General features: G+C 48.1%; 1 protein-coding gene across 3 annotated transcripts in view; it reads left to right on the top strand.

Annotated features, from left to right (window-relative positions):
* pcca (propionyl-CoA carboxylase subunit alpha) overlaps positions 1–25,646 on the top strand; it is a 451,487-nt gene that overhangs the window by 287,868 nt on the left and 137,973 nt on the right. For all 3 annotated transcript variants that reach the window (XM_072476058.1, XM_072476057.1, XM_072476056.1), the window contains 2 exons: positions 1,351–1,449; positions 22,764–22,817. In XM_072476058.1, the coding sequence (XP_072332159.1) occupies positions 1,351–1,449; positions 22,764–22,817 (153 nt within the window). The remainder of the gene's footprint in view (positions 1–1,350; positions 1,450–22,763; positions 22,818–25,646) is intronic.

Below are 25,646 nucleotides of genomic sequence, written 5' to 3'. Positions count from 1 at the left end.
AGGTCTTGATCATAGAATTTACAGAGCAGAAAGGCCATTCGGCCCATTGAGTCTACACCGGCCCCTGGAAAGAGCACCCTACTTAAGCCCACACCTCTACCTTATCCCCGTAACCCAGTAACCCCACCTAATCTTTCTGGACCCTAAGGGTAATTTAGCATGGCCAACCCACCTAACCTGCACATCTTTGGAATGTGGGAGGAATCCGGAGCACCCGGAGGAAACTTACGCAGACACGGGGAGAACGTGCAGACTCCGCACAGACAGTGACCCAAGCCTGGAATTGAACCCGGGTCCCTGGAGCTGTGAAGCAACTGTGCTACCGTGCCGCCCTGTGAGGCACCTTGGACCGTTTACCACGATAAACGCACTATATAAATGCAATTTGCCGCTTTTGATCAAGCACAAAAAATCACCATTGGTTTTTGCTGGCAAGATGGTAAGATGAGAGGTTTGCCAGATTTCCTTTGCTACCTCGGGAAGGGCCCAGGAATGCTTGTTGGATGAGGACACTATTGGATTTGGCTGTAACACATTCCAACAGCACTTGTGGTGACGGCTAACACATGCAAATAGTGACTTTGAGGTGCCCAAAGGTAGCTAGCTCCTGTGTAATCATACTCCAGTAAGGAAGGACGTACAGAGGACGATGGGTTAAATCTCCTCAAATTTCATAATATAACCATTCAACTGCCCTCTTCGTAATCAGCAGTTTAAAAGTCTGAATATTTCTTGGAAAATAAAATGTTCTTCCCTTGCAATGATTACTATTCGCCTTCAACACTTGAAGAGCGAGTTACTCCTGAAATCTTCAGATTAGGTTGGGAAATTCCTGATACTGCTAAACATTTATTTTCAATTACGTACAACTAAAGGTCAGTTTTTTTTGAGGGGAAAAATGATTAAAATGAAAGTATTAATTATGCTGTAATTATTGAAGCAGTGAAGAAATGCTTCTGTAATCCTTGGAGGTTTGGGTTATTATACGCAAGCTCCAATGCACAGGTTGAAATGTGTCACAGGAATTTACATTCGGTACTTGTTAAATTGCAGCAAATGTAGCCTATCAAGGTAGGTGTAAAAGTCGGGTGACTATTTGTTACTTATTTTAAATTGCTTGAAACCTCCGTACCCAGAAGCAGCTGTTCTGAGGTCCATTGCTGGTCCCCAGGGATGATCTGAGGACTATGTTGTTGGGCCCTGTCTTTTATGACAGTCGTAATAAACATGACAGGGCTGTTGGGTTACCATCTGTTTAAAATGGCTGCTGCTTTTGTCCACAGAAGCGGATTTGGGGGGTCTGTTTTATGTCTGTCTTCCCTGTAACAGTCTTATCTAATGTCACAACAGGTGGAGGTTGATGGAAAGACGCTAAATGTGACCAGCGAATGGAACCTTGCTTCACCCTTGTTGCCTGTCACCATTGACGATACCCACAGGATCGTTCAGGTACATTTAACTGCAGTCCGGTTATCTGATTTCTTTTTAAAGCAGGAATATTCCGCATGAGCTACTTTTGAAATGGGCCGCTCAGAATGAGACAGTTGAGGAGCAGACAGTGCAGGTCACAGTGAATTTCCCCCTCACTCCGCAATGGGAGAGGAGATGAATCCTGTTCAGAAGCTAATCGTTTTTATTTTGGTGCAGTATCTATAATGTGTTCTGAGATTTCTTTTGAAAATTCATTCAGTACGGTGATGGTGAGTTGTACATTTCCTGGGACCATGTTCTTCCTCAGCCAGCATCATCCAAACAGATTATCGGGTCCTCGTGACTTTGCTGTTTGTGGGAGCTTGCTGTGCACAAATTGGCTGCCATGTTTTCAACATTACAACGGAGAATGGACTTCTACAGAACTTTACTGGCTGTAAAGTGGGTTGGAATGCCCCGGGCTATGAAAGACTATATACATTTATTTCCTCGTGAGCGAAAGATTAAATGCATTTCAGTTTGGAAGGCACTAACCATTTTAAGACTGCAGTCATATTCCCCCCCTGTAAGGGGCGGTACGGTGGCACGGTGGTTAGCACTGCTGCCTCACGGCACCGAGGGCCACCGGCGTTGGACTGGGGTGAGGACAGTAAGAAGTCTTACAACACCAGGTTAAAGTCCAACAGGTTTGTTTCAAACACTAGCTTTCAGAGCACTGAGGAAGGAGCAGTACTCCGAAAGCTAGTGATTTGAAACACACCTATTGGACTTTAACCTGGTGACACACCTGTTGTAAGACTTCTTATTGAATATAGAGGATTAATACACTCACAATGGGACCTCAACCACGGCAGTCACACTCCAGGAACCCTGTGCTGCTGACCCATCTATAATTACTTGTTGTTACGAATGTACAACGGGGGCACAGTGGTTAGCACTGTTGCCTAAAGGCACTGAGGACCCGGGGTTGAGCACGGACCCGGGTCACTGTCCGTGTGGAATTTACACATTCTCCCCGTGTCTGCGTGGGTCTCACCCCCACAACTGAAAGATGTGCCACGCTAAATTGCCCCTTAATTAGAAAAAAAAGAATTGGCTACTTTAAATTTAAAACAAAATATTCCTCTCGGCAAGAGGTTCCTGCTAAAATATTAAGTTTAAATAGAAAATATACAATACAGGGTGAAATGTTCTTCACGTTTTTTGATTTGCTCTCTGTAGAAGTGTTTGAAAATTGAGTAGGGTATCCACACCCGGGTAATACAAGAGGTCCTGTAATTCTAAAGTTTCTAATACTTGGTTTCCTAGCACAGCCCTGTTGTTGTGCTGTTGTGGTTTTAAAAGCAAGTCTTCCTATTAAAGACCTCTCTGACTTCACTGAGATACAGACCTTGATGTTAGACATGCATTATTTGGCCGTCACGCATGGTGATTTAAAAAAAAAAACTCCATTAAATTTTTTTTTTTTTAAATGGAAAATGACTTCAAAACAGTTTAGTGAAATATTTAATTACGTCAAGGTTCTAAGAAAAGGAACGCTGAAATAGCTGGAATTAGCTTGTTAATGGTCAGAGCTAACTTTATGGAAGGTTTGGAAGGGAATTCAAGTATAATTATAGTCAGGCATGATGTAGTGGTCTAGGAAGGTAAACTGTATTTGTGGCTGTGTTTATTTTAACTCCTAATAGCTGCTCTTGGGGAGGGTAATGGGGAGAAATTACCTTGGAAATCTGGCAACTGTTCATTCCCTTGGATGGCTTTCTGAGCAGTATTCTGTTAGAACCGTATATACCCTTGGATGTTCCAGAGACTTGCTCTGGTCTCTGTCCGCGAGAGAGAGAGGATTTTATTGAGTTTGCAAAGCACAGAGCAAATGCCGCCGGTGTCAGTGGCCGTTGAAGTCATTTTGCAGCCAATCGCACCCTTGGGAGGACACCGATCAGAGAGTGGGACAGGCAGGCGTCCTGTCTGCTGAGGAATATGTCAAGCAGGGTGTGGTCTTGCGTTCTACGGAACCACACTTGGACCACTTTCACTGATTTGTGTAAGGCTCAGTGCTTCACCCACCCTCATGGTGCAGCTGGCAGCCTTGGGAGTACGTGTCAAAGTCTTGCATATTGTTCAAGATGTGGGCTAGATTCTCTGATTCTGGGTTGTGTCCCAACGCCAGCGTGGGAACGGTGGCATTTTACGCCAGAAAAACCGATACCCCGTTTTGCTGGGGGCTAGCAGGACGACAGCGTAGATCACCCGGCTCGAGCTGCCGATACGCCCTGAAGAATTGCCGGGTCTGTGGCCGCGCATGCGCAAGGCGGTGGCCTGTAGTGGCCGCACCTTGCTACATGCCGGACGCAGCCTGCGGACCCAGCCAGCGAAATAGTGCCCCCCCTTTGGCCGGCTGGCGTGGCCCAGACCACCCCCCACTCCCCCACAGTGCCCCAGCCCCAAATAAGGTCCCCCCTGCCCGCGAAACGGCCCTCCCCCAGCTGTGGCGGAGCTGGACTGAGTCCGCAGCTGCCACGCGGAGTTCCCGACGGGTGAGACCATGAGAGACCCACGCCGTTGGGAACCTGGCCGGTCGGAGCATCGGGGAGTGGGTCGGTACGTGGTGTGGCACACTCGGAGGGGGCAGAGCGTCGCGAAGCGGCGCCGAACGCGATTTCGGCATCGACGACCGGAGAATCCAGCCCGTGTTCTCCACTTGGAAGACCAGGAAAGGGAAGTGAAAGATTCACTAAACCCCACATTCCCATGAAGAGAGTGATGCAAGGTTCACCCATTCTGTTGTGTTTTCCGTCAGGGATGCACTCATTTCGATGGTCTTGGAGTATCAGGATATGATGCAACACTTTTTTTTAAAAAAAGTGACCCTGACAGATGCAGGTCGAGGACACGCTTTACTCTTCAGTTTGAACAGTGGGTTAACCAGTGGGATTTGGAGTTGCTGCCTCCATGTGCTGTGTTCGGACAACACACAGGGGGGCATCAAAGGGAACACAAAGGGGCATTTATCAAGAACTCCTGGGGATGTCAGCTACATCACATGAACCGTCTTTCAATAAAAAAATACCTCCACTAAGAAAGATGAAGAAAGCTTCATTATTTCCATCTTTCTTCAGATACTGCAAAAATCCAATTCAAGGCCTGTTAGAAACGGCAATTCAGACCCTAGCATTCAATGATTGAGTGTGTCCAGCCCTCCGAGAACATCCTGATACTCTATAACATATGGCATCTCTCTGACTGCATCTCTATGATGGTTCCCAGTTGTGCAATGCCTTGATTTTAAAATACTCATCCCTGTTTTCAAATCCCTCCATGGCCTTATCCCTCCCTGTCTCTGTAACCTCCTCCAGCTCCATTACCCCCCGATACCCGCACGCCTTCAGCTGCCAAAGCCTTGAGCTTTGTAATTTGTTCGCTAAACCTCTCCGCTTCTCACCTTTAAATACCACTTAAAACCTACCTCTATGATCCAGCATTTGGCCATGTGCCCTAATGTCATCTTACATGGATCGGTGTCAGATTTTATGATGCTCCTGTGATGAGTCCCGGGATGTTTTATTGAATTAAAATGCGCTATATAAATGCAATCGTTGTTGTCTGCCTTATGTATAATACCATTCACCTGAGGAAGGAGCAGTGCTCCGAAAGCTAGTGTTTGAAACAAACCTGTTGGACTTTAACCTGGTGTAAGATTTCTTATTATGTACAATAAATCAGTGACCGTATTATGGGAATTTGAGACTGTTCTTAGCTCCTGGATGCCAATAGATTCCAGTGTTTTCACGAGACAAGTAGACCCCTGACCATCCCCGCACTTTCCCAACCATGTGTCAATGCAACAGTTCCTGTGCTATGATCCCATAAACCTAAGGAGAATTTTTAAAAATAAATTTAGAGTACCCAATTTTTAATTTTTTTCTTCAATTAAGGGGCAATTTAGCGTGGCCAATCCACCCACCCTGCACATCTTTGGGTTGTGGGGGCGAAACCCACGCAGACACGGGGAGAATGTGCAAACTCCACACGGACAGTGACCCAGGGCCGGGATCAAACCCGGGACCTCGGCGCCGTGAGTCAGCAGTGCTAACCACTGCGCCGCCCTGCCGCCCAACTATAGTAGACAAAACACCTTTCAGCATTGTTGTGTAAGGGCAGTTACGCAAATGCTGAAAAGGCCATTTTGAGTCTAAAGGACCTAATCTATTTCAACACTGAAGTCTAAAAGATCCTCTGCAGTGGAATATTGTTTGGCTGAGGTTGGATGGGCTGTCTGGAAGTGGAGCTGTACAGAGGAGCTGATGAAAGATAGGCAGAGGAGGAAGTCATTTGCTCCATCGAGCCTGTATATCCACTTGGTGGATATTAGCTTTACACCTATTGTTCCGGCCTTCTCCATTAAAAATAAGTATTTTGCTCAATGAGTGGGAATGACCTTGGATTCGCTGCCTATGAGCTTGTCGGAAACGCAAACAATCAATGCTTCCAAAGAGTGATTGGAAGGATACATGAAGGAAATAGACTTGCAGAGATGCAGGGATTGAGCTGGGGGGGTTTACTGGACTGCTCCACTGAGAGCCAGCATGGAGTTGATGGGTCGAATGGCCTCCCTTTCTGCTGCAGATGACTGCGGCTCTGCCATTTCCTCCCAAGTGAAACATCTATTTCTCTTTGAAAGGCTTCATATTATTCTGCATCATAAAAAGGCCTTTTTGGGCAGTGTGGAGGGGGTGGAACAGAAGAGAGAGTACTGGAATGAAATTGGAAGGGGAACAGAAAGGCGCCATGTTGAACTGGGAGAACGTGAGAGAATGCCGAATTGAGAGAAGGTGAGAGAATGCCTGGGGAGAATGCCTGGGGATGGAAACCCTGGCTCTCCAATACGCCGGAATACAATAGCCGTGCTGATGGAAACTTTATTATATATGGTTTCTATGCATATTCATGATTTCATTGGAAGAAGGGGTCCAGTTTGTATTCAGGTATAAAATGTATCGAGACAGGACAGTCAAGAGCTTTTGCCCAGGGTGGAAGAGTCAATTACTAGGGGGCATAGGTTTAAGATGCGAGGGGCAAGGTTTAGAGTAGATGTACGAGGCAAGTTTTTTTTACACAGAGGGTAGTGGGTGCCTGGAACTCGCTGCCGGAGGAGGTGGTGGAAGCAGGGACGATAGTGACATTTAAGGGGCATCTTGACAAATACATGAATAGGGTGGGAATAGAGGGATACGGACACAGGAAGTGTAGAAGGTTTTAGGTTAGACTGGCAACATGGTCGGCACGGGCTTGGAGGGCCGAACAGCCTGTTCCTGTGCTGTACTTTTCTTTGTTCTTTGTTAGAAAAAAGTATTCCCCCACAATAAAAAGTTGAATTTGTTTTAGAACAGTGGAATGGATTTTAATCAAAGTCCTTCCCCTATCTACCTCTATTGCTTTGTTCTTGTGTTCTTTCTGTCTTCCTCGTTTTGCAATCAAAGGATTTTAAGGCCGACCAGCTGACCAAACTCTACCCACACTGAGAATGGCGTTTGGAACGTTATTGGTGCGCACAATTCAATTGCTCAGTGATTAAACGTTTAGGGGTGGGATGTAAAGTTTCCTCCGATCTATTCCATTATTTGACTGAAGCAGTGTGATTCCAAATCTTTGTCCGAAAGGTGATGAATAAACTACAGTCATTATTTCAGTACAATTAAAAGCTGAAATGGAAGAATAGGGTGGGGGGCGGGGGGGAGGATACCATCTTGCGTATAATTTTATGTTTCTCATGAGCTTTCCCAAAAAGTGTGCAATTTAATTTTGCCCGCAACAATTGTAATTCTCTTCACCTAGACTAGCAAATGAGTGTGTACAAAGCCTTGAAATGCTATGAAACAGTGCCTCATGAATGGTACCTTTGTATTCTTTGACGCCTGTTACCTTTTGCTCATCCTTGACTGTGCTAATCGTACAGTGGAGGCGGTAAATATCGTGCTGATTGTAACATTGCTGCGTCTTGCGCTGAAAAGGTCATTGATACCCAACTAAGTGGAACTAATTACAGACGGCAAAAGCGAGAAAAAAAAATCTGGGTGCAGCATCACATGAAGCCCTCTTCGTTCAAAGAGAAGTTCAGGATAGCCTGGTCTGACAAAGAAGTGGAATTAGTTTTTCTTTAATCTGCTCAGGCTACGAGAAGTAAGGATTTTATGCAGCCGTTCCGTATGCCTTTCCGTCTCGACGATAGAGTTCACCTCCATCAAACAAACAACTCCTTTTTAACAAACCCGCGGGTAACTTCCTCATTGGATCCTGGCTTACGTTTAATGGGGTGCAGTTCTCCCCCATTTGTTTTCCTACCCTGTCCGGGTTTTCTCGTGCCACTCTGAACCAGCTCTTTGCAGCCGTGTACAGGCCATCAAAGAATGACTTCCCTTCAGATATTCTTCCTCCTCCTCCCCTCCCATTGACCTAGCAGGAATAAACAGCTTGCTTCTGGCAAAGGGGTTGACGCGTCACTCCATGTACCATTGCACCCCAGATTGTAGTTACCTGGACCTGTTGGGCTATATCTGTCTGTGACCTCAATGAGATTAAAACAAGGCAATGGTCTAAACACACTGTACACAATATGATCTTTGTCTGTGAATCCTCCCTCCCTCCGCATTTTTTGTGATTCTGTTATCAGGATGGATGTCGTCGTGTTCACAAAGACCACAGAAGCCAAGTTCATTAACAAAGCTAACTTTTATTTACATTACTTATTAAAGCTCGACCACTTACTCCTATAGTAAACAATAATCTGGTAATCTACACTCTACTAACACTAGTCTCTAAACTCTGTAACTGTACTCTACACTCTCTCACTGCTCCTCTCCAGCCTTCTCCCAGAAGCCTGCGAGTCAGTGCTTTATATAGTTCTGCATGTAGCTCCATCTAGTGGTTGAATATGATATGACATTAGCCCTTTATATTCTGAACATTTCACATAATGTCACACCTCCCTCCCTCACTCTTTTGCATTATCTCTTTTTTTCACCCTCTCTTCTTTCTTTTTCTTCTCTCTCTCAAACCTGCAAGCATTTGCCAGTGGGGATTCTGAGGATTGCCAATTCAAAGTGCCCACTGCATATGAATCTCCTGGCGTTCGCACCTCCCGCTCTGCTCTTGCCTCCTGGGAGTAGATGAGCTACAGAGACAATGGGGGTCTCGTGCACTGCTTGCAGATTTCCATAGCCTTCCCAAAAATGGCATGAATGACCTTAATTGACTTCTTGCTGCTGACAGACAGGTTGGCATCACCGATCTGAAGTTGCTTCCAGTAACTGTAGGGGGAGGTGGAGAGCCAGTCTATAATAATAATAACAATAACATTTTTTGCCATTTTCCAGGATCCCCACCACCACCTCCAAACTTGCCTCCAATGTGCCACATCTCCCCGTTATTGCAGAAAACCATCTCAAACACTCAACACATTTGCTATCTTTCTAACATCACCTTGCCAGCTTATCCTAATTTGTATGCAAGTTAAAATCCTTCATATAAAACCACACTGCCTTTACTACATGTTTGCCTGATCTCTGCATTAATAAGTTCTGCCACTTCACAGCTGCTACCATGGGGCATATACAAAACTCCCACATCAGCCTTAAATCCATTTCTATTTCTTAATTCTGTCCATAGAGACCCGGGTTCAATTCCAGCCTCGGGTCACTGTCTGTGTGGAGTCTGCACGTTCTCCCCGTGTCTGCGTGGGTTTCCTCCGGGCGCCCGGCTTCCTCCCACAAGTCCTGAAAGACGTTCTGTTAGGTGAATTGGACATTCTGAATTCTCCCTCCGTGTACCCGAACAGGTGCCGGAATGTGGCGACTAGGGGCTTTTCACAGTAACTTCATTGCAGTGTTAATGTAAGCCTACTTGTGACAATAAATATTTATTATTATCATGGCTACTCTCCCTGATGTTAGTGCCAATCTCGGCCACAAGTTAGGAAATGTCAGTGAACCATCAACTCATTGAATACATTCGAGGCTGAGTTAGATTTCTTTTTTTTTTTAACAAACAATTTTAAATTTTATTGAGGTATTTTGCTGACGCTTACTCCTCTGCGAAGAAGTCAATAAATGGCTGCCACCTTCGGGCGAACCCTAGTAGCGAACCTCTCAAGGCGAACTTGACTTTCTCTCGGCCAAGAAAGCTCGCCATGTCCGATAGCCATACCTCAGCCCTCGGGGGTTTTGAGTCCCTCCATGCGAACAGTATACGTCGACGGGCTACCAGGGAAGCAAAGGCCAGAACATCGGCCTCCCTTTCTTCCTGGACTCCCGGGTCCTCCGAAACCCTAAAGATTGCCACCTCCGGGCTCATTACCACCCCATTTTTCAATACCCGGGACATGACATCTGCGAATCCCTGCCAACACCCCCCGAGTTTAGGGCACGACCAGAACATGTGTACATAGTTAGCCGGCCCTCCGGCTCATCTAGCACACTCGTCCTCCAGCCCAAAGAATCAGCTCATCCGGGTCACCGTCATGTGGGCCCGGTGCACGACCTTAAACTGGATCAGGCTGAGCTTGGTGCATGTTGCGGTCGTGTTTACTCTGCTCAGGGCTCCTCTACATGCCTCCTCCACTGGCCCCAGATCCGAAGAGCCTCCACCACTATCGGGCTGGTGGAGTACCGTGCCAGCGGAAGCGGCAGAGGCGCCGTGACCAGGGCTGCTAAGCTAGTGCCCCTGCATGAAGCAGCCCCCCACCCGCTCCCAAACCGACCCCGCACCCACCATCCATTTCCTTATCATCGCTATGTTGGCCGCCCAGTAATAGTTGCTGAAGTTCGGCAACGCCAGCCCCCCTTCTCCTCTGTTCCTTTCAAGCATCACCCTCTTCACCCACGGGGACGTCCCTGCCCATACAAATCCCAGAATAATTTTATTCAGCCTCTTAAAGAAGGACCGCGGGATAAAGATGGGGAGACACTGACAAACAAACAAGAACCGCGGGAGAATCGTCATCTTAACAGTCTGCACCCTCCCCCGCCAATCACAGCGGGAGCGCATCCCACCTCCAGACCTCCTCCCTCACTCTTTCCACCAATCGGGACAGGTTGAGCTTGTGCAACCTGTCCCAGCCCCGTGCCACCTGAATCCCCAAATATCGGAAACTCTCCCCCACTAGCCTGAACAGCGACCCCTTCAGCCTACTCTCCTGCCCCCTCGCCTGAATTACAGACAACTCGCTCTTAGCCATGTTCAGTTTGTATCCGGAGAACCGGCCAAATTCTCTCAGGGTTGCCATAATACCGTCCATCCCCGCCAATGGGTCCGATACCTATAACAGCAGATCATCCGCGTATAACGAGACTCCATGTTCCACTCCCCCCCCCCCCCCCCCCCCCCCGGACCAGCTCTTTCCAGCCCCTAGAAGCTCTCAGTGCAATTGTCAGCGGCTCTATGGCCAGCGCAAACAGCAGTGGGGAGAGACGGCAGCCCTGTCTTGTCCCACGGTGCAGTCTAAAGTAGTCCGATGTCGTCCTGTTCGTCCTTACACTCACCTCCGGGGCTTGATACAATAGCCTAATCCAGTCGATGAACCCCCCCCGAACTCGAACCGTCCTAGTACCTCCCACAGATACTCCCACTCGACCCGGTCAAAAGCCTTTTCAGCATCCATGGCTCCGACTATCTCCACCTCCCTCCTCTCCGGGGGCATCATAATCACGTTGAGCAGCCTTCTTAGGATGGCCACCAGCTGCCTCCCCTTTATAAACCCGGTTTGGTCCTCCACAATTACATCCGGTACACAGTCCTCAATTCTAGTCGCCAAGATCTTGGCCAGTAACTTGGCTTCTACGTTGATCAAAGAGATCGGCCTGTGTGACCCACAAGCCTCCGGGTCCTTATCCCGTTTCAGAATGAGCGAGATGGTGGCCTGCGACATCGTCGGGGGTAAACTCCCTCTGTCTCTTGCCTCGTTAAAGACCCTGACCAGCACCGGCCCCATTATCCCAGCAAATATTTTGTAAAACTCCACCAGATACCATTCCGGCCCCGGGGCTTTACCCGACTGCATGACCTTCAGGCCCCCCCAATACCTCTTTGATCCTGACCAGGGCCCCCAGTCCGTCCACCAACCCCCTCCCCACTCTTGGGAAGGTCAGTCCGTCCAGGAATCGCCTCATCTCCCCGCCCCCCCCCCCCCCCCCCCCCCCCCCCCCTCGGTCCCCCGGGTGGTTCCAAAGTGTACAGCTTCCTATAAAAGTCCTTAAAGACCTTGTTCAGCCCTGCCGGGTTACCCGCTAGATTACCTTCCCCATCTACTACCCTCCCTATGTCCCTAGCCGCTTCCCTCTTCCTTAGTTGTTGTGCAAGCATTCTACTGGCCTTCTCCCCATGCTCAGAAATCGCGCCTTTTACCTTTCTAAGCTGCTCTACAGCCTTGCCTGTAGTCAGCACCCCAAATTCGGCCTGCAGCCTCTGTCGTTTCCTGAGTAACTCTGGCCTCGGGGATTCCGCGTAACTCCTGTCCGTCCGTAGAATTTCCTTAATCAGTCGGTCCGTCTCTGCCCTGTCTGTCCTGTCCCTGTACGCTCGGATTGAAATCAGCTCCCCTCTCACCACTGCCTTCAGTGCCTCCCAGAGCACCGCTGCCGAGACTTCTCCAGTATCGTTCACCTAGCACAGGGCTAAATCGCCGGCTTTGAAAGCAGACCAAGGCAGGCCAGCAGCACGGTTCAATTCACGTAACAGCCTCCCCGAACAGGCGCCGGAATGTGGCGACTAGGTGCTTTTCACAGTAACTTCATTTGAAGCCTACTTGTGACAATAAGCGATTTTCATTTCATTTTCATTTCATTTCACCTGCAGGTAATTCTGCATGCATTTCCTCAGCCTCTCACTCACCGCCTCGTCTGCGAGTAATCCAACTTCCAGCCTCTATGGTGGGCGCTGAAAGCTGTCCTTACAAAACTGCAGGTCTACCCAGTGCGGAGCATGGTCTGATATGGCAACTGCCGAATATTCTGCCCCCACCATTCGTGCCAGCAGGTCCCGACTCTCAACAAAGTAGTCAATTCGGGAATACACCTTGTGGACGTGGGAGTAGTACGAGAACTCCCTCGCCGTCGGCCGGCTAAATCTCCACGGATCTGCTCCCCCCATTTGCTCCATGAACCCTCTCAGTTCCTTAGCCATCGCTGGCAACCTGCGCGTTCTTGAACATGACCAGTCCAGGCTCGGGTCCAGGACTGTATTAAAGTCCCCACCCATGATCAGCTTATGCGAGTCCAAGTCGGGGATCTTCCCTAGCATCCTCCTAATAAAATCCACATTCTCCCAATTAGGGGCATACACACTGACCAGGACTACTCTCACCCCTTCGAGCTTACCCCTCACCACAACGAACCTGCCACCCCCATCCACGACTGTGCCCTCCGCCTCAAATTGTACCCTTTTATTAATCAGGATCGCAAACCCCCTCGTCTTAGAATCAAGCCCCGAATGAAAGACCTGACTGACCCAGCCCTTCCTTAACCTAACCTGGTCTGCCACTTTCAGGTGGCTGAGTTAGATTTCTGATCGATGAGGGAGTCGAAGGTTTTGGGGGACAGGAAGGAAAGCGGAGTTAAGGCCACAATCCGATCAACCAAGATCTTACTGAGTGAAGGAGCAGGCCGGCGGGGCCAAATGGCCCATTTCTGACCCTGTTTCTTATGTTATTATGTTCTATTTGCCGAGCATACCAACCTAAATATTGTGACATAGAAGGCGATATTGGATTTAAACCAATTTTTCAAAGAAACTATGAGGAATATTTTGAGGAGGAGTGAGATGTTTTTAAAGATTGATTGCAAAGTCTAGTTTTTCAATTTAGCTTAAGTAGGTCAACAAAGCATCATGTTTCCTCAGAGTAAATATGCAAGTATTAATGCGGGGCTGTTTCTTTGCCCTTATCAAGCCTTATCCTTTAATAAGCTTTCAGGGTTTTATTGTCAATATTTGAAGGACATCTCTGTGAGAAAGCCTAGGATATGAACTTTACAATATCATTCAAATTAAGCTCATGTTTATGAGGGAAATACTTTAAATTGAATCTCGTTCTTCGGGGAGTCCTTTTAAATGGTTTATAAAATTGACTGTAAAATAAATGAGGATGAAAATATTTTGACCGTGTAGTCTGCTGTTTGCTCCTTGAGTGACCAAACTTTGTTAATTTATGTTGGCTTGGTGTACGATACATCTTGAGCAAGTTTCAATTTGTCCTATTCGGCCCTTTCCAAAATCTAATGTTTATGTTGAGTTCTGGGAAATAGTAACTGTTCCTGCTTCCTCAGCTGATGTAGTTCGTAAGTTGTGAATGAAAACAAATATTCCATGTTTCATGTATTTGTTTCCCAGGAGGAAGTTTTAATGCAAGTGTAAAAAGATTGTACAACATTGTTTTCATTTTCCCTGCTGTAATAAGTTTGTATTGGATTGCAGGAGTTCAGTGGCAGGGATGTAGCTACTCTTAACAATTTTGTTAGTACGCGGGTCACATTCTGGGAGCTAAGAAATGACAGTATATGTCCATCACCAGGGGCTCCCAGAGTCTGTCGAACCTTTCTTCCTTCCCAGTGCTTCCACTGTTGACCGTTGTTGCTAGCCTGGCATGAAGTCATAATGAAAGAACAAAGAAAAGTACAGCACAGGAACGGGCCCTTCGGCCCTCCAAGCCTGTGCTGATCGTGATGCCCCAATTTAAAAAAACCTTCTGCCCTCACTCGGCCCGTATCCCTCTATTTCCTCCCTATTCATGTATCCATCCAGATGCCTCTTAAATGTTGCTAATGTGCCTGCTTCCACCACATCCTCTGGCAGCGCGTTCCAGGCACCCACCACTCTCTGCGTGAAAACCTTATCCCGCATATCTCCCTTAAACTTTCCCCCCCTCACCTTGACCCTGTGCCCCTTGTAATTGACACTTCTACCCTTGGAAAAAGCCTCTGACTGTCCACCCTGTCTATGCCTCTCAGAATTTTGTAGACCTCTATCAGGTCTCCCCATCAGCCTCCGTCTTTCCAGTGAAAACAATCCTAGTTTACTTAATGTCTCCTCGCAGCAACACCCTTGAGACAGGCAACATCCTGGTGAACCTTCTTTGCACTCTCGCCAAAGCTGCCACTTCCTTCTGATAATGTGGTGACCAGAACTGCACACAATACTCCAAATGCAGTCTCACGAAGGTTTTATATAATTGCAACCTGATTTCCCAACTTCTGTACTCAATGCCCCGGACTGATGAAGGCAAGCATGCCATATGCCTTCTTAATCACCCTGGCCACCTGTGTACCTACTTTTAGGGAACTGTGGAAAGAGAATGAATTGGATACTTTGCATCAGTATTCACCAAAGAGAAGGAATTGTTGGATGTTGAGTCTGGAGAAGGGTGTGTAGATAGCCTGGGTCACATTGAGATCCAAAAAGAAGAGGTGTTGGGCGCCTTGAATAATATTAAGGTAGATGAATCCCCAGGGCCTGATGGGATCTACCCCAGAATACTGAAGGAGGCTAGAGAGGAAATTGCTCAGGCCTTGACAGAAATCTTTGGATCCTCACTGTCTTCAGGTGATGTCCCGGAGGATTGGAGAATAGCCAATTTTGTTCCTTTGTTTAAGAAGGGTAGCAAGGATAATTCAGGGAACTATAGGCCGGTGAGCCTTACTTCAGTGGTAGGGAAATTACTGGAGAGAATTCTTCGAGACAGGATCTACTCCCATTTGGAAGCAAATGGACGCATTAGTGAGAGGTAGCATGGTTTTGTGAAGGGGAGGTCGTGTCTCACTAACTTGATCGAGTTTTTCGAAGAGGTCACAAAGATGATTGATGCCGGTAGGGCAGTGGATGTTGTCTATATGGACTTCAGTAAGGCCTTTGACAAGGTCTTTCATGGTAGACTGGTACAAAAGGTGAAGTCACACGGGATCAGGGGTGAGCTGGCAAGATGGATACAGAACTGGCTAGGTCATAGAAGGCAGAGAGTAGCAATGGAAGGGTGCTTTTTTAATTGGAGGGCTAAGACTAGTGGTGTTCCACAGGGATCAGTGCTGGGACCTTTGCTGTTCGCAGTATATATAAATTATTTGGAGGAAAATGTAACTGGTCTGATTAGTAAGTTTGCAGACGACACAAAGGTTGGTGGAATTGCGGATAGCGATGCGGACTGTCAGAGGATTCAGCAGGATTTAGATCGTTTGGAGACTTGGGCGGAGAGATGGCAGATGGAGTTTAATCCGGACAAACGTGAGGAAATGCATTTTGGAAGGTCTAATGCAGGTAGGGAATATACAGTGAATGGTAGAACCCTCAGGAGTATTGACAGTCAGAGAGATCTAGGTGTACAGGTCCACAGGTCACTGAAAGGGGCAACACAGGTGGAGAAGGTAGTCAAGAAGGCATACGGCATGTTTGCCTTCATTGGCCGGGGCATTGAGTATAAGAATTGGCAAGTCATGTTGCAGCTGTATAGAACCTTAGTTAGGCCACACTTGGAGTATAGTGTTCAATTCTGGTCGCCACACTGCCAGAAGGATGTGGAGGCTTTAGAGAGGGTGCAGAAGAGATTTACCAGGATGTGGCCTGGTATGGAGGGTATTAGCTATGAGGAGTGGTTGAATAAACTCAGTTTGTTCTCACTGGAACGACGGCGGTTGAGGGGCGACCTGATAGAGGTCTACAAGATTATGAGGGGCATAGACAGAGTGAATAGTCAGAGGCTTTTCCCCAGGGTAGAGGGGTCAATTACTAGGGGGCATAGGTTTAAGGTGCGAGGGGCAAGGTTTAGAGGAGATGTACGAGGCAAGTTTTTTACACAGCGGGTAGTGGGTGCCTGGAACTTGCTGCCGGAGGAGGTGGTGGAAGCAGGGACGATAGTGACATTTAAGGGGCATCTTGACAAATACATGAATAGGATGGGAATAGAGGGATACGGACCCACGAAGTGTAGAAGATTGTAGTTTAGTCGGGCAGCATGGTTGGCACGGGCTTGGAGGCCGAAGGGTAGTTCCTGTGCTGTACTTTTCTTTGTTCTTTGTTCGCACGCCCGGATCCCTCTGTATGTTAATGTTCATAAAGGTTTTGCCATTTACAGTATAATTCATACCTCGATTTGATCCTCCAAAATGCATCACCTCGCAAGGGAGTTATTATAACACAGAAGAAGGTCATCCAGCACATAGAATCCATGCCAGCTTTCTGTAAAGCAATGCAGTCAGTCCCATTCCCTCGCTCTATCCCTGTAACCTGACACGTGCATTGCAGGCCATTATTTGCTGTGTAAGAGGTCCTTTCACACATCCTCACTGTGACTTTAATCCAAGCCCTTAAATTTATGACCCCTAATCCTTGGCCGCGATCTAACAGCCGTGCTGGCCGCGGACGCAGATCCTGCAATGGCCGCTAAATCACACGAGAGGGCCGAAACGAGATCTGGGTTTGAGATCTTCCCCGCCCCTCACCGGTGATGCGATCGGGGCATGTACCTGATTTCCATACATTTTAATAAATGAATGTGCACTTACTAGCCTTGACCCCGTAATGTCCACCCACGCCTTACTGGCCCACCCAGTCGACATGTCAGCGTGACGTCACGCCGGTTTGAATCACTACTGGACCACGCCGGGGGGGGGGGGGGGGGGGGGGGGGGGGGGGGGGGGGGGGGGGGTAACCATGACTCCCCAAGTGGTGAGGGACATGGCTGACCACCTTGGTACGGCCAGGTTGGCACGGCTGAGGCAGGCACTCTGGGGAGCCCCATTTGGCGGGTGGAGAATCATGATGCCTGTGTGGGTGGGGCACGAAATTGGTGTTGTGGTGGTTGGGAGTGGGGCAGGGGTCCTTTTATTTAAGTTGGAATCTCTTTGGCCTTGCTGCCGTTTTCAGGCCCTCCATCCAGCTGATTGTGCGGCTCTCTCTACCCTTTTTAAAATGCAACGAGTTGTTCAACACGACGTGAAAGGCCGATTGTGCATCCTGTGAGCCTCACACCGGTTTTCTCGCCTGAGTCAACACTCTGCACATTTTGGGAAGTTCCGCTCCATATATTATTAGCCAATGGAAACAGCTTTTCTTTATCAAACTCATCCATAGCTGCCATATTTCTGTGCACCTCTATCAGATTTCACCTCAACCTCCTTTCGTTCAAGGAGAATAACCCGAAGATCTTCACATTTTGACCGTATAGCTAAATTCCCTCATCCCTGGGCGTTTCTAATAACTCAACTCTTCTCTGCACCCTTCAAGGATGGTCACACCAGAAACTGAGATGATTGAACCCACCCCTCCCTTTGCCTATGCCACTGCTGCTGGGACAGTTGCTTGCAGGCAGCACGGTAGCACAAGTGGTTAGCACTGTGGCGTCACAGCGCCAGGGGTCCCAGGTTCGATTCCCCGCTGGGTCACTGTCTGTGCGGAGTCTGCACGTTCTCCCCGTGTCTGCGTGGGTTTCCTCCGGGTGCTCCGGTTTCCTCCCACAGTCCAAAGATGTGCAGGTTAGGTGGATTGACCGTGATAAATTGCCCTTAGTGACCAAAAAAGGTCAGGAGGGGTTATTGGGTTGCGGGGCTAGGATGGAAGTGGGGGCTTGAGTGGGTCGGTGCAGACGTGGTGGGCCGAACGGCATCCTTCTGCACTGTATGTTCTACCTGTTTGGACAAGACTCGACTGACCCCTGGGAGCCGTGGCAGCGCCCAAATAAGAGCAGGGAGAAACCATTTTGCTCCTCGTGCCGGTTCCGCCTTTCGATTCGAGCATGGCGAATCTGTATCGTCGCTCCGTCTCACCCACCCTTGTTCTGTTGCCCTCTCTTCCCCCCCCCCCCCCCCTCCCTCCCCCCCCCCCCCCCCCCCCCCCCCCTACCACCAGAGGAAACAGTTTCTTCTTGTCGACCCTATCGAATCCTTTAATTGATTTGATTTGATTTATTGGTACATGTACCGAAGTACAGAGAAAAGTATTTTTCTGCGGCCAAGACAAAAAGAATAATCAACAGAAAACATTGACAAATGCTACATCGGCAGATAGTGATTGGTTACAGTGCGGAACAAGGGGCCAAAGCAAATACATGAGCAAGAGCAGCATAGGGCGTCGTGAATAGTGTTCTTACAGGGAACAGATCAGCCCGGGGGGAGTCATTGAGGAGTCTGGTAGCTGTGGGGAAGAAGCTGTTCCTATGTCTGGATGTGCGGGTCTTCAGACTTCTGTACCTTCTGCCTGATGGAAGGGTCAGGAAGAGAGCAAAGCCTGGGTGGGAGGGGTCTCTGATAATGCTGTCTGCCTTCCTGAGGCAGCGGGAGGTGTAGACAGAATCAATATGCGGATGGCAAGCTTGTGTGATGCATTGGGCTGAGTTCACCACACTCTGCAGTTTCTTGCGATCTTGGACCGAGCAGTTGCCATACGAAGCAATGATGCAGCCGGACAGGATGCTCTCTATGGCACATCTGTAGAAGTTTGTGAGAGTCAATGCACACATTGGGCAGCACGGTAGCATTGTGGATAGCACAATTGCATCACAGATCCAGGGTCCCAAGTTCGATTCCGGCTTGGGTCACTGTCTGTGCGGAGTCTGCACATCCTCCCCGTGTGTGCGTGGGTTTCCTCCGGGTGCTCCGGTTTCCTCCCACAATCCAAAGATGTGCAGGTTAGATGGATTGGCCATGATAAATTGCCCTTAGTGTCCAAAATTTGCCCTTAGTGTTGGGTGGGGTTACTGGGTTATGGGGATGGGGCGGAGGTGTTGACCTTGGGTCGGGTGCTCTTTCCAAGAGCCGGTGCAGACTCGATGGGCCGAATGGCGGCCTCCTGCACTGTAAATTCTATGATAATCTATGACATGCCGAATTTCGTTGGCTTCCGTCGGAAGTAGAGACTGTTTGGCTTTCTTGACTGTTGCATCAACGTGAGTGGACCAGGAAAGACTGTTGGTGGATGGTGACTCCGAGGAACTTAAAGCTATTGACCATCTCCGCTTCGGAGCCATTGATGCAGATGGGACTGCATGTCATGCTACGCTTCCTGAAGTCGATGGTCAGTTCCTTGGTATTTCCAACATTTAGAGAGAGGTTGTTTTCGGTGCACCATGCAGCCAAGTGATTTACCTCTCTTCTGTAGTCTGATTCGTCGTTGTTTGAGATACGGCCCACCGCAGTCGTATCATCCGCAAACTTATAGATTGAGTTGGAATTAAATCTTGCCACACAGTCATATGTGTATAGGGGAGTACAGCAGAGGACTGAGCACACATCCTTGCGGGGCCCCGGTATTGAGGACTATTGTGGAGGAGGTGCTGTTGCCGATCCTGACAGATTGCGGCCTGTTGGTGAGAAAGTCAAGGATCCAGCTGCACAGGGAGCGGTCAAGTCAAGATTGCGAAGTTTGGTTATTAGTCTTGTTGGGATAATGGTGTTGAAGGCGGAGCTGTAGTCTATGAACAGCAGTCTGGCGTAGATGTCCTTGTTGTCGAGGTGTTCGAGTGTTGATTGTCGGGCCAGGGGGCTGTGATGGGTGGGGTTGTGTGATAGGCGAACTGCAGTGGATCGAGACCGTCTGGGAGGCTGGCAGTGACCAATCTCATGACTAGCCGCTCAAAGCATTTCATGATAACAGACGTCAGGGTCACCGGTCGGTAGTCGTTGAGGCAGGCTACCTTGTTCTTTGGTACTGGTATTATCATTATCAGGGTAGGGGGTGAGAAGAAAGAACATCATGGTGAGGCATGTGCCGCTTTGATTTCCCCCCCACTTCCTTGAGGCATGTTGCTGTGGGGAGTGATGCTGAATGGAGAATGATGAGGTTCTCCACAGGGAGGGAGGGGAAAAAAACCTAGCGGAGAGCTTAAGCAACCTTTGTTCCTGCTAACTTGTCTGTATGTTATCGGTTGCTATGGAAGACGAGGGGAGAATAAAGCTGCTTGTCACGTGGGTTCTGCTGCAAATTGAAAATCTCTTTCTGTCTCAAGTGAATTTTGCCTTGATGGGAAAGGTACTTGCATCAGTTTGTTACTCTAGGGAATTGAGCGCTATAATCCAGACTGACACGTCTGTGCGTTCCTGAGGGAGTGCTATATTTTCACAAACCCTGCCTTTCAGATAAGACTCGAACCAAACCCTCATCTGCTCTCTCAGGTAAATGTAAAAGATCTAACACCATTGCAAGACCAGCAGGTGGTTCCTCCTGGCATCCCTCCCTCAACCAATGTCAACAAGATGTAGACTGTCAGGCCGTGGATCTCATTGTTGTTTGTGGGAGCTTGCTGTGCACAAATTGGTTGTTGCATTCCTCTACATTACAACTTTGACTGCATTTCAAACATATTTCATTGGCTGGGGTCCACTTTGAGGTTGTGAAGGGCGCCGTAAAAATGCACGCTGTTTCTTTACTGTAAACTTCTTATTCCCTGAAGTCTCGGCTTCGCCAAGTGATGAACTGCAGGAAATTGGATTACTTCCAAAAGAGTTGGGATTATTCTCCTTAGAGGAGGGAAGGCTGAAGAGAAACTTAATAGAGGAGAGGTGGAGTTTCCATCGAGTAAAATCAAAAGAGACTGTTTTGGGTGACAGGAAGGTCTGGAATGAAAGGACACAAATTTAAGATAATTGGCAAAAGAATCAGAGGGGGTTGAAGAATGTTTCATAACTAAGTGGGTTGATGTGATCTGGAATGTGCTGTCTGAAAGTGCAGTGAAAGCAGATTCAGTTTCACAAAGGAATCCAATACATATTTGAAATGCAAAATACATGACTGTGCTTTGGGGAAAGAGCAGGGCGGAGGGGACTGCACTAGCTGGATAGCTTTCAAGGAGCTAGTACGGGCACAGGAGGTTAAATGGCCTCCTGTGCTGTATGATTTGATTAATCCATGATGTTGTGCGGCACGATAGCACAGTGGGTAGCACTGTTACTCCACAGTACCAGGGTCCCAGTTCGATTCCCGGCTTGGGTCACTGTCTGTGCGGAGTCTGCACATTTTCCCCGTGTCTGCGTGGGATTCCTCCTGGTGCTCCGGTTTCCTCCCACAAGTCCTGAAAGACGTGCTTGTTAGGTGAATTGGACATTCTGAATTCTCCCTCTGTGTATCCGAACAGGTGCCGGAGTGTGGCGACGAGGGGATTTTCACAGTAACTTCATTGCAGTGTTAATGTAAGCCTACTTGTGACAATAAAGGTTATTATTATAGAATGCTTACCCTTCGTAGATTTGTGTTTGCGGCCACCGTGCCCAGATTGTGAGTCAGAATTGTGGCCTGGATTTTTCGGAATGCGTCCCTAGGCTCTAATGAGCGTTGATTGGCAGCAGAAGGGACTTCTGTCTGCACTTGGGAAGGAAATCCCACCTTGGACAGCTGTAGGCCAATCTGATTGGCAGACAACTCCCCAGCCCATCCAGGTACAGCGCTGCAGTGGCTGGAGGACTAAATGTCGGGATACAAAGGCCAGGTAAGTTGTAGGGGTCCCAGAAAGGGGAGGGTATGGGGCTCCTGGGAGGTGTCGCAAACTAGTGAGTGGGGAAAGGCTGGGGTGCGGGGGGGGGGGGGGGGGGGGGGTGAATGGGTAGTGAGGTCTGGAGTGTCCAGTTCTTGATGAGGGGGTGGGCTCCTCCAATCAGATGGGGACTTCCAATGGAGGCTCCACCTTCCTGCCCAAGATCAAGGATTGCAATTGTTTCTGTTTTGCACCCTGAACTAGGCACTTGTCAGCCTAGAATTGAGGCTGGGCTGGTCAAGGCCTGTATTGGGATAAGGGCGGGCTTCCCGTCTAAGGCCCATTCCCGCCATAAAATTGTGTCCAGGTCAGGTGGGCGGAATCCCATCCAAGCATTTTCACCCCCCCCCCCACTCGGCTCAAAACCACCTTTGGATGGGGTGGGGGGAGGGTAGCGTAAAATTAAGGCCTGCGTTTCTTTAGTAGATACCATTTTATAACTGCTTGAGCTGCTTTTTACAGGTTGCAGGCTGCATTTGTTCTGTTAAACCAATCTATCTGTGTAAGCATGCAATAATTTATCAGTAAATTGTTTTGTCTGGAAATTATTACTTATTCAGTGGGATAAAGTTTAACATTTCTTGAAAATTTTCATACAACTGTCTGGAATGGATTTTGTTATTCCTCGTCATAATGAATAATATTGTTTCCTTTTGTGTATGTCTAACAAAATAGTCTTGCTGCAACGTGTTGTGACAAGAAGAGAGTTTGGTTTCCGATTTGAAGGTTATTTCTGTCCAGGTCAAAACATTATTGGATAATTGGCTTGCCGAACAGTAATTGATTGTAACCCTCTGAGATTTCCCATTGTGAGAAAATATTATTTATTTTTCAGTGCCTTTCCCGAGATGCAACAGGAAATATGAAGATTCAGTACCTTGGCACCGTGGTAAGCTGTTGTTCAACCCTGAAGTGTTTTCGGTGATGATGTGGTATGATAAATGCGGAGTTGCTGGCAAATGATGCTGCTCACATTATCTCCATTCACAGTACACTGCTGAGACATTGTTCGGAATATGTTGGCATGTGTCATGTTGCAAAGACACCTGGACCTGAAGGCCCCAGGTTTGGCTCTTGGGGTGTGTTATCTTTTGATTATGGTGAATTTGGGAGCGCAAATGGGTGATCAAATCTGTAGAAGAGATTATTAATAAAACTTAGTGTGTGGCATGAGCTCATTAGGAGACAGTAAACAAAGAGTTGGAGTAAAGGGTTGATTCTGTAATTGTCGAGATGGGCAGCACGGTAGCACAGTGGATAGCACTGTGACTTCAGAGCAGGGTCCCAGGTTCGATTCCCCACTGGGTGACTGTCTGTGTGGAGTCTGCACATTCTCCCCGCGTCTGCGTGGGTTTCCTCCCACAGTCCAAAGACGTGCAGGTTAGGTGTATTGGCCGTGATAAATTGCCCTAAGCGTCCAAAAAGGTTAGGAGTTATTGGGTTATGGGGATAGGGTGGAAGTGAGGGCTTAAGTGGGACGGTGCAGACTCGATAGGCCAAATGGCCTCCTTCTGCACTGTATGTTCTATGGGACAAGTGATGTAGCCCAAGGATGTACACAGGCTTCTGCTTTTCAGCCTATAAATGAGTTGGATGAAGGAATAGAGAGTTGTACATCTAGGTTTGGCAGATGACATCAGGTTAAAAGGCACAGCGAGTACACAGTTACCAAGGCATGTGGCTGGATGATGGAAGATGGAGATTATTGCGGGGAAGGGTGAGGATCTGAGAAACCACACTGGTTATAGCCGCTTGATGCTGAGAGACAAGGAAGTGTGGAGGAGCAAAGGGGTTTGGGTGTCCGTGTTCACCAACCACTAACGGATGGTGCATGAGTGAAAAGTAATCAAAAGTGAATGGAATTTGGGCATTTATCTCACGGGAGTTGGAATTTGAGAGGGAAAATTATGCCTCAGCCATTCAGAGCCGTGGTCAGAACCAATATGGAGTTTTGGACACCTTACCTCGTGTCTTAGAGGGAATACAACACAGGTTCACGTGAATTAATCCAGGAGTCAAATAGTTAGATCACAGCCAATTACATAAACTTGGTTTGTTTAGCTTAGAATCCTTTAGAATGTTGAAAAGTGATCGACCAATGTATTTACAGTGATAAAGTGATTCAACATGGGCCTCAATTTTTTGACTGGCGGGGTCCTGTTCCCTGCCATCTGAAGTGTCTGCGGGGACCCCCCCCCCCCTGTCCTGCTGCTAATTGACGTTCCATTGATTGGCTGCAAGTGGGACTTCTGCCTCTCACTCTGGGGGGAGGGCCTGTCTTAGAGAGCTGCTGGTCAATCCGATTGAGTGCTGCAGTGGACAGAAGAGGAAGTTCAAGATGACGTCGGAGACTGAATCTGGGAACTGGAGGCCCAGGTAAGTCCAAGGGGTCCCAGGACCGGGACGGTAGGGAAGGCTTGGGCGTCGCAAAGGAGCGATGCGGGCCTCTCGGGAGAGAGGCCAGGGGAGAGGGAGCCCCGGAGATTACTGGACCTTAAGTGGTAGGGCAGGGTTTCTGACGCCGGGGTCCCCTCCCCCGCTCCCACATCCTGCCTATCGTACAGCTTTGTTTCACCCACAGAGGTTCAATCTTCCCACTGGCCTAAAAGTTCAGGCTGGGTGGGTAATGGCCCTTAATTGGCCACTAATTACTTAAGGGCCTCAGTTGGGACAAGGACAGACGTCCCGTCCGCGGTATTGCCTACCCCAACGTAAAACCACTGTGTGGTCGGGGCTGGCAGGAACTCGCAGAGAACCTATCCCTTCAATTTCACAATCTACCTGCACCTGAGTCATTAATATATAGTGTAAATATTTGTGGCCCCAGCATGGGTCCCTCTGGCACTCCACTAGTTACTCGTGGTCATACTAGAGGGATATGGGCCAAATGCAGGCAAGTGGGACTAGCTTAGTGATAGAAACTGGGCGGCATGGACAGGCTGGGCCGAAGGGCCTGTTTCCATGCTGTAAACATCTATGACTCCATGACTAGTTACAGATTCCCATCTGGAAAATGCCCCTCTTACCCCAACTCTTTGTCGTCTATCAGTTACCCAATCCTCTCTCCATGCTAATATACTACCCCCAACATCATGGGCTTTTATCTTATTCAGTAACCTTTTGTGTGGTATTGAATGCTTCTTGGAAACCAAAGTACATTACATCCCCTTCATCTATCCTGCTCGTTACCACCTCAAAGAATTGTAATAAATTTGTCAGGCATGATTATCCCTTCAGGAAGCCATGCTAACTCTGCTTAATTATGTTCTGAATTTCTAAATGCACTGCTATTACATCCTTTATAATGGACTCTTAACTTCTGCCATTGGGAAAATGTTAAGCTAACTGGCCTGTAGTTACTTGTTTTTTGTCTCCCTTGCTGACACCATATGCAGATTATGAGTCAGAATTATGGCCTGAATTTTTCAGAATGGATCCCTGGGATAAAGGTGTTAGTTTTCCAATCCTCGGGGACTTTCCCAGAATTTGCGGATTCTTGGAAGATTACTACCAGTGCATCCACTTTAATATCCTGGTTTTATGACACTGTGGGCAAGTGTACGGTGAATTCCAGCCCCACAGGCTCCCCGAGTGACAACACAAGTGAATTGACCAATAATTCTTAGAAAAATACCTGAGGTCTTTGGCCCCTGGCCATCCAATAATTACTGTCACCAGGTTTGTACGTTGAAACATAATTACTGTTTATTTATAACAG

This window comes from Scyliorhinus torazame, chromosome 15 (assembly GCF_047496885.1).
Source record: "Scyliorhinus torazame isolate Kashiwa2021f chromosome 15, sScyTor2.1, whole genome shotgun sequence".
Lineage (NCBI taxonomy): Eukaryota > Metazoa > Chordata > Chondrichthyes > Carcharhiniformes > Scyliorhinidae > Scyliorhinus > Scyliorhinus torazame.
This window is presented reverse-complemented; position numbering and strand designations above follow the sequence as displayed.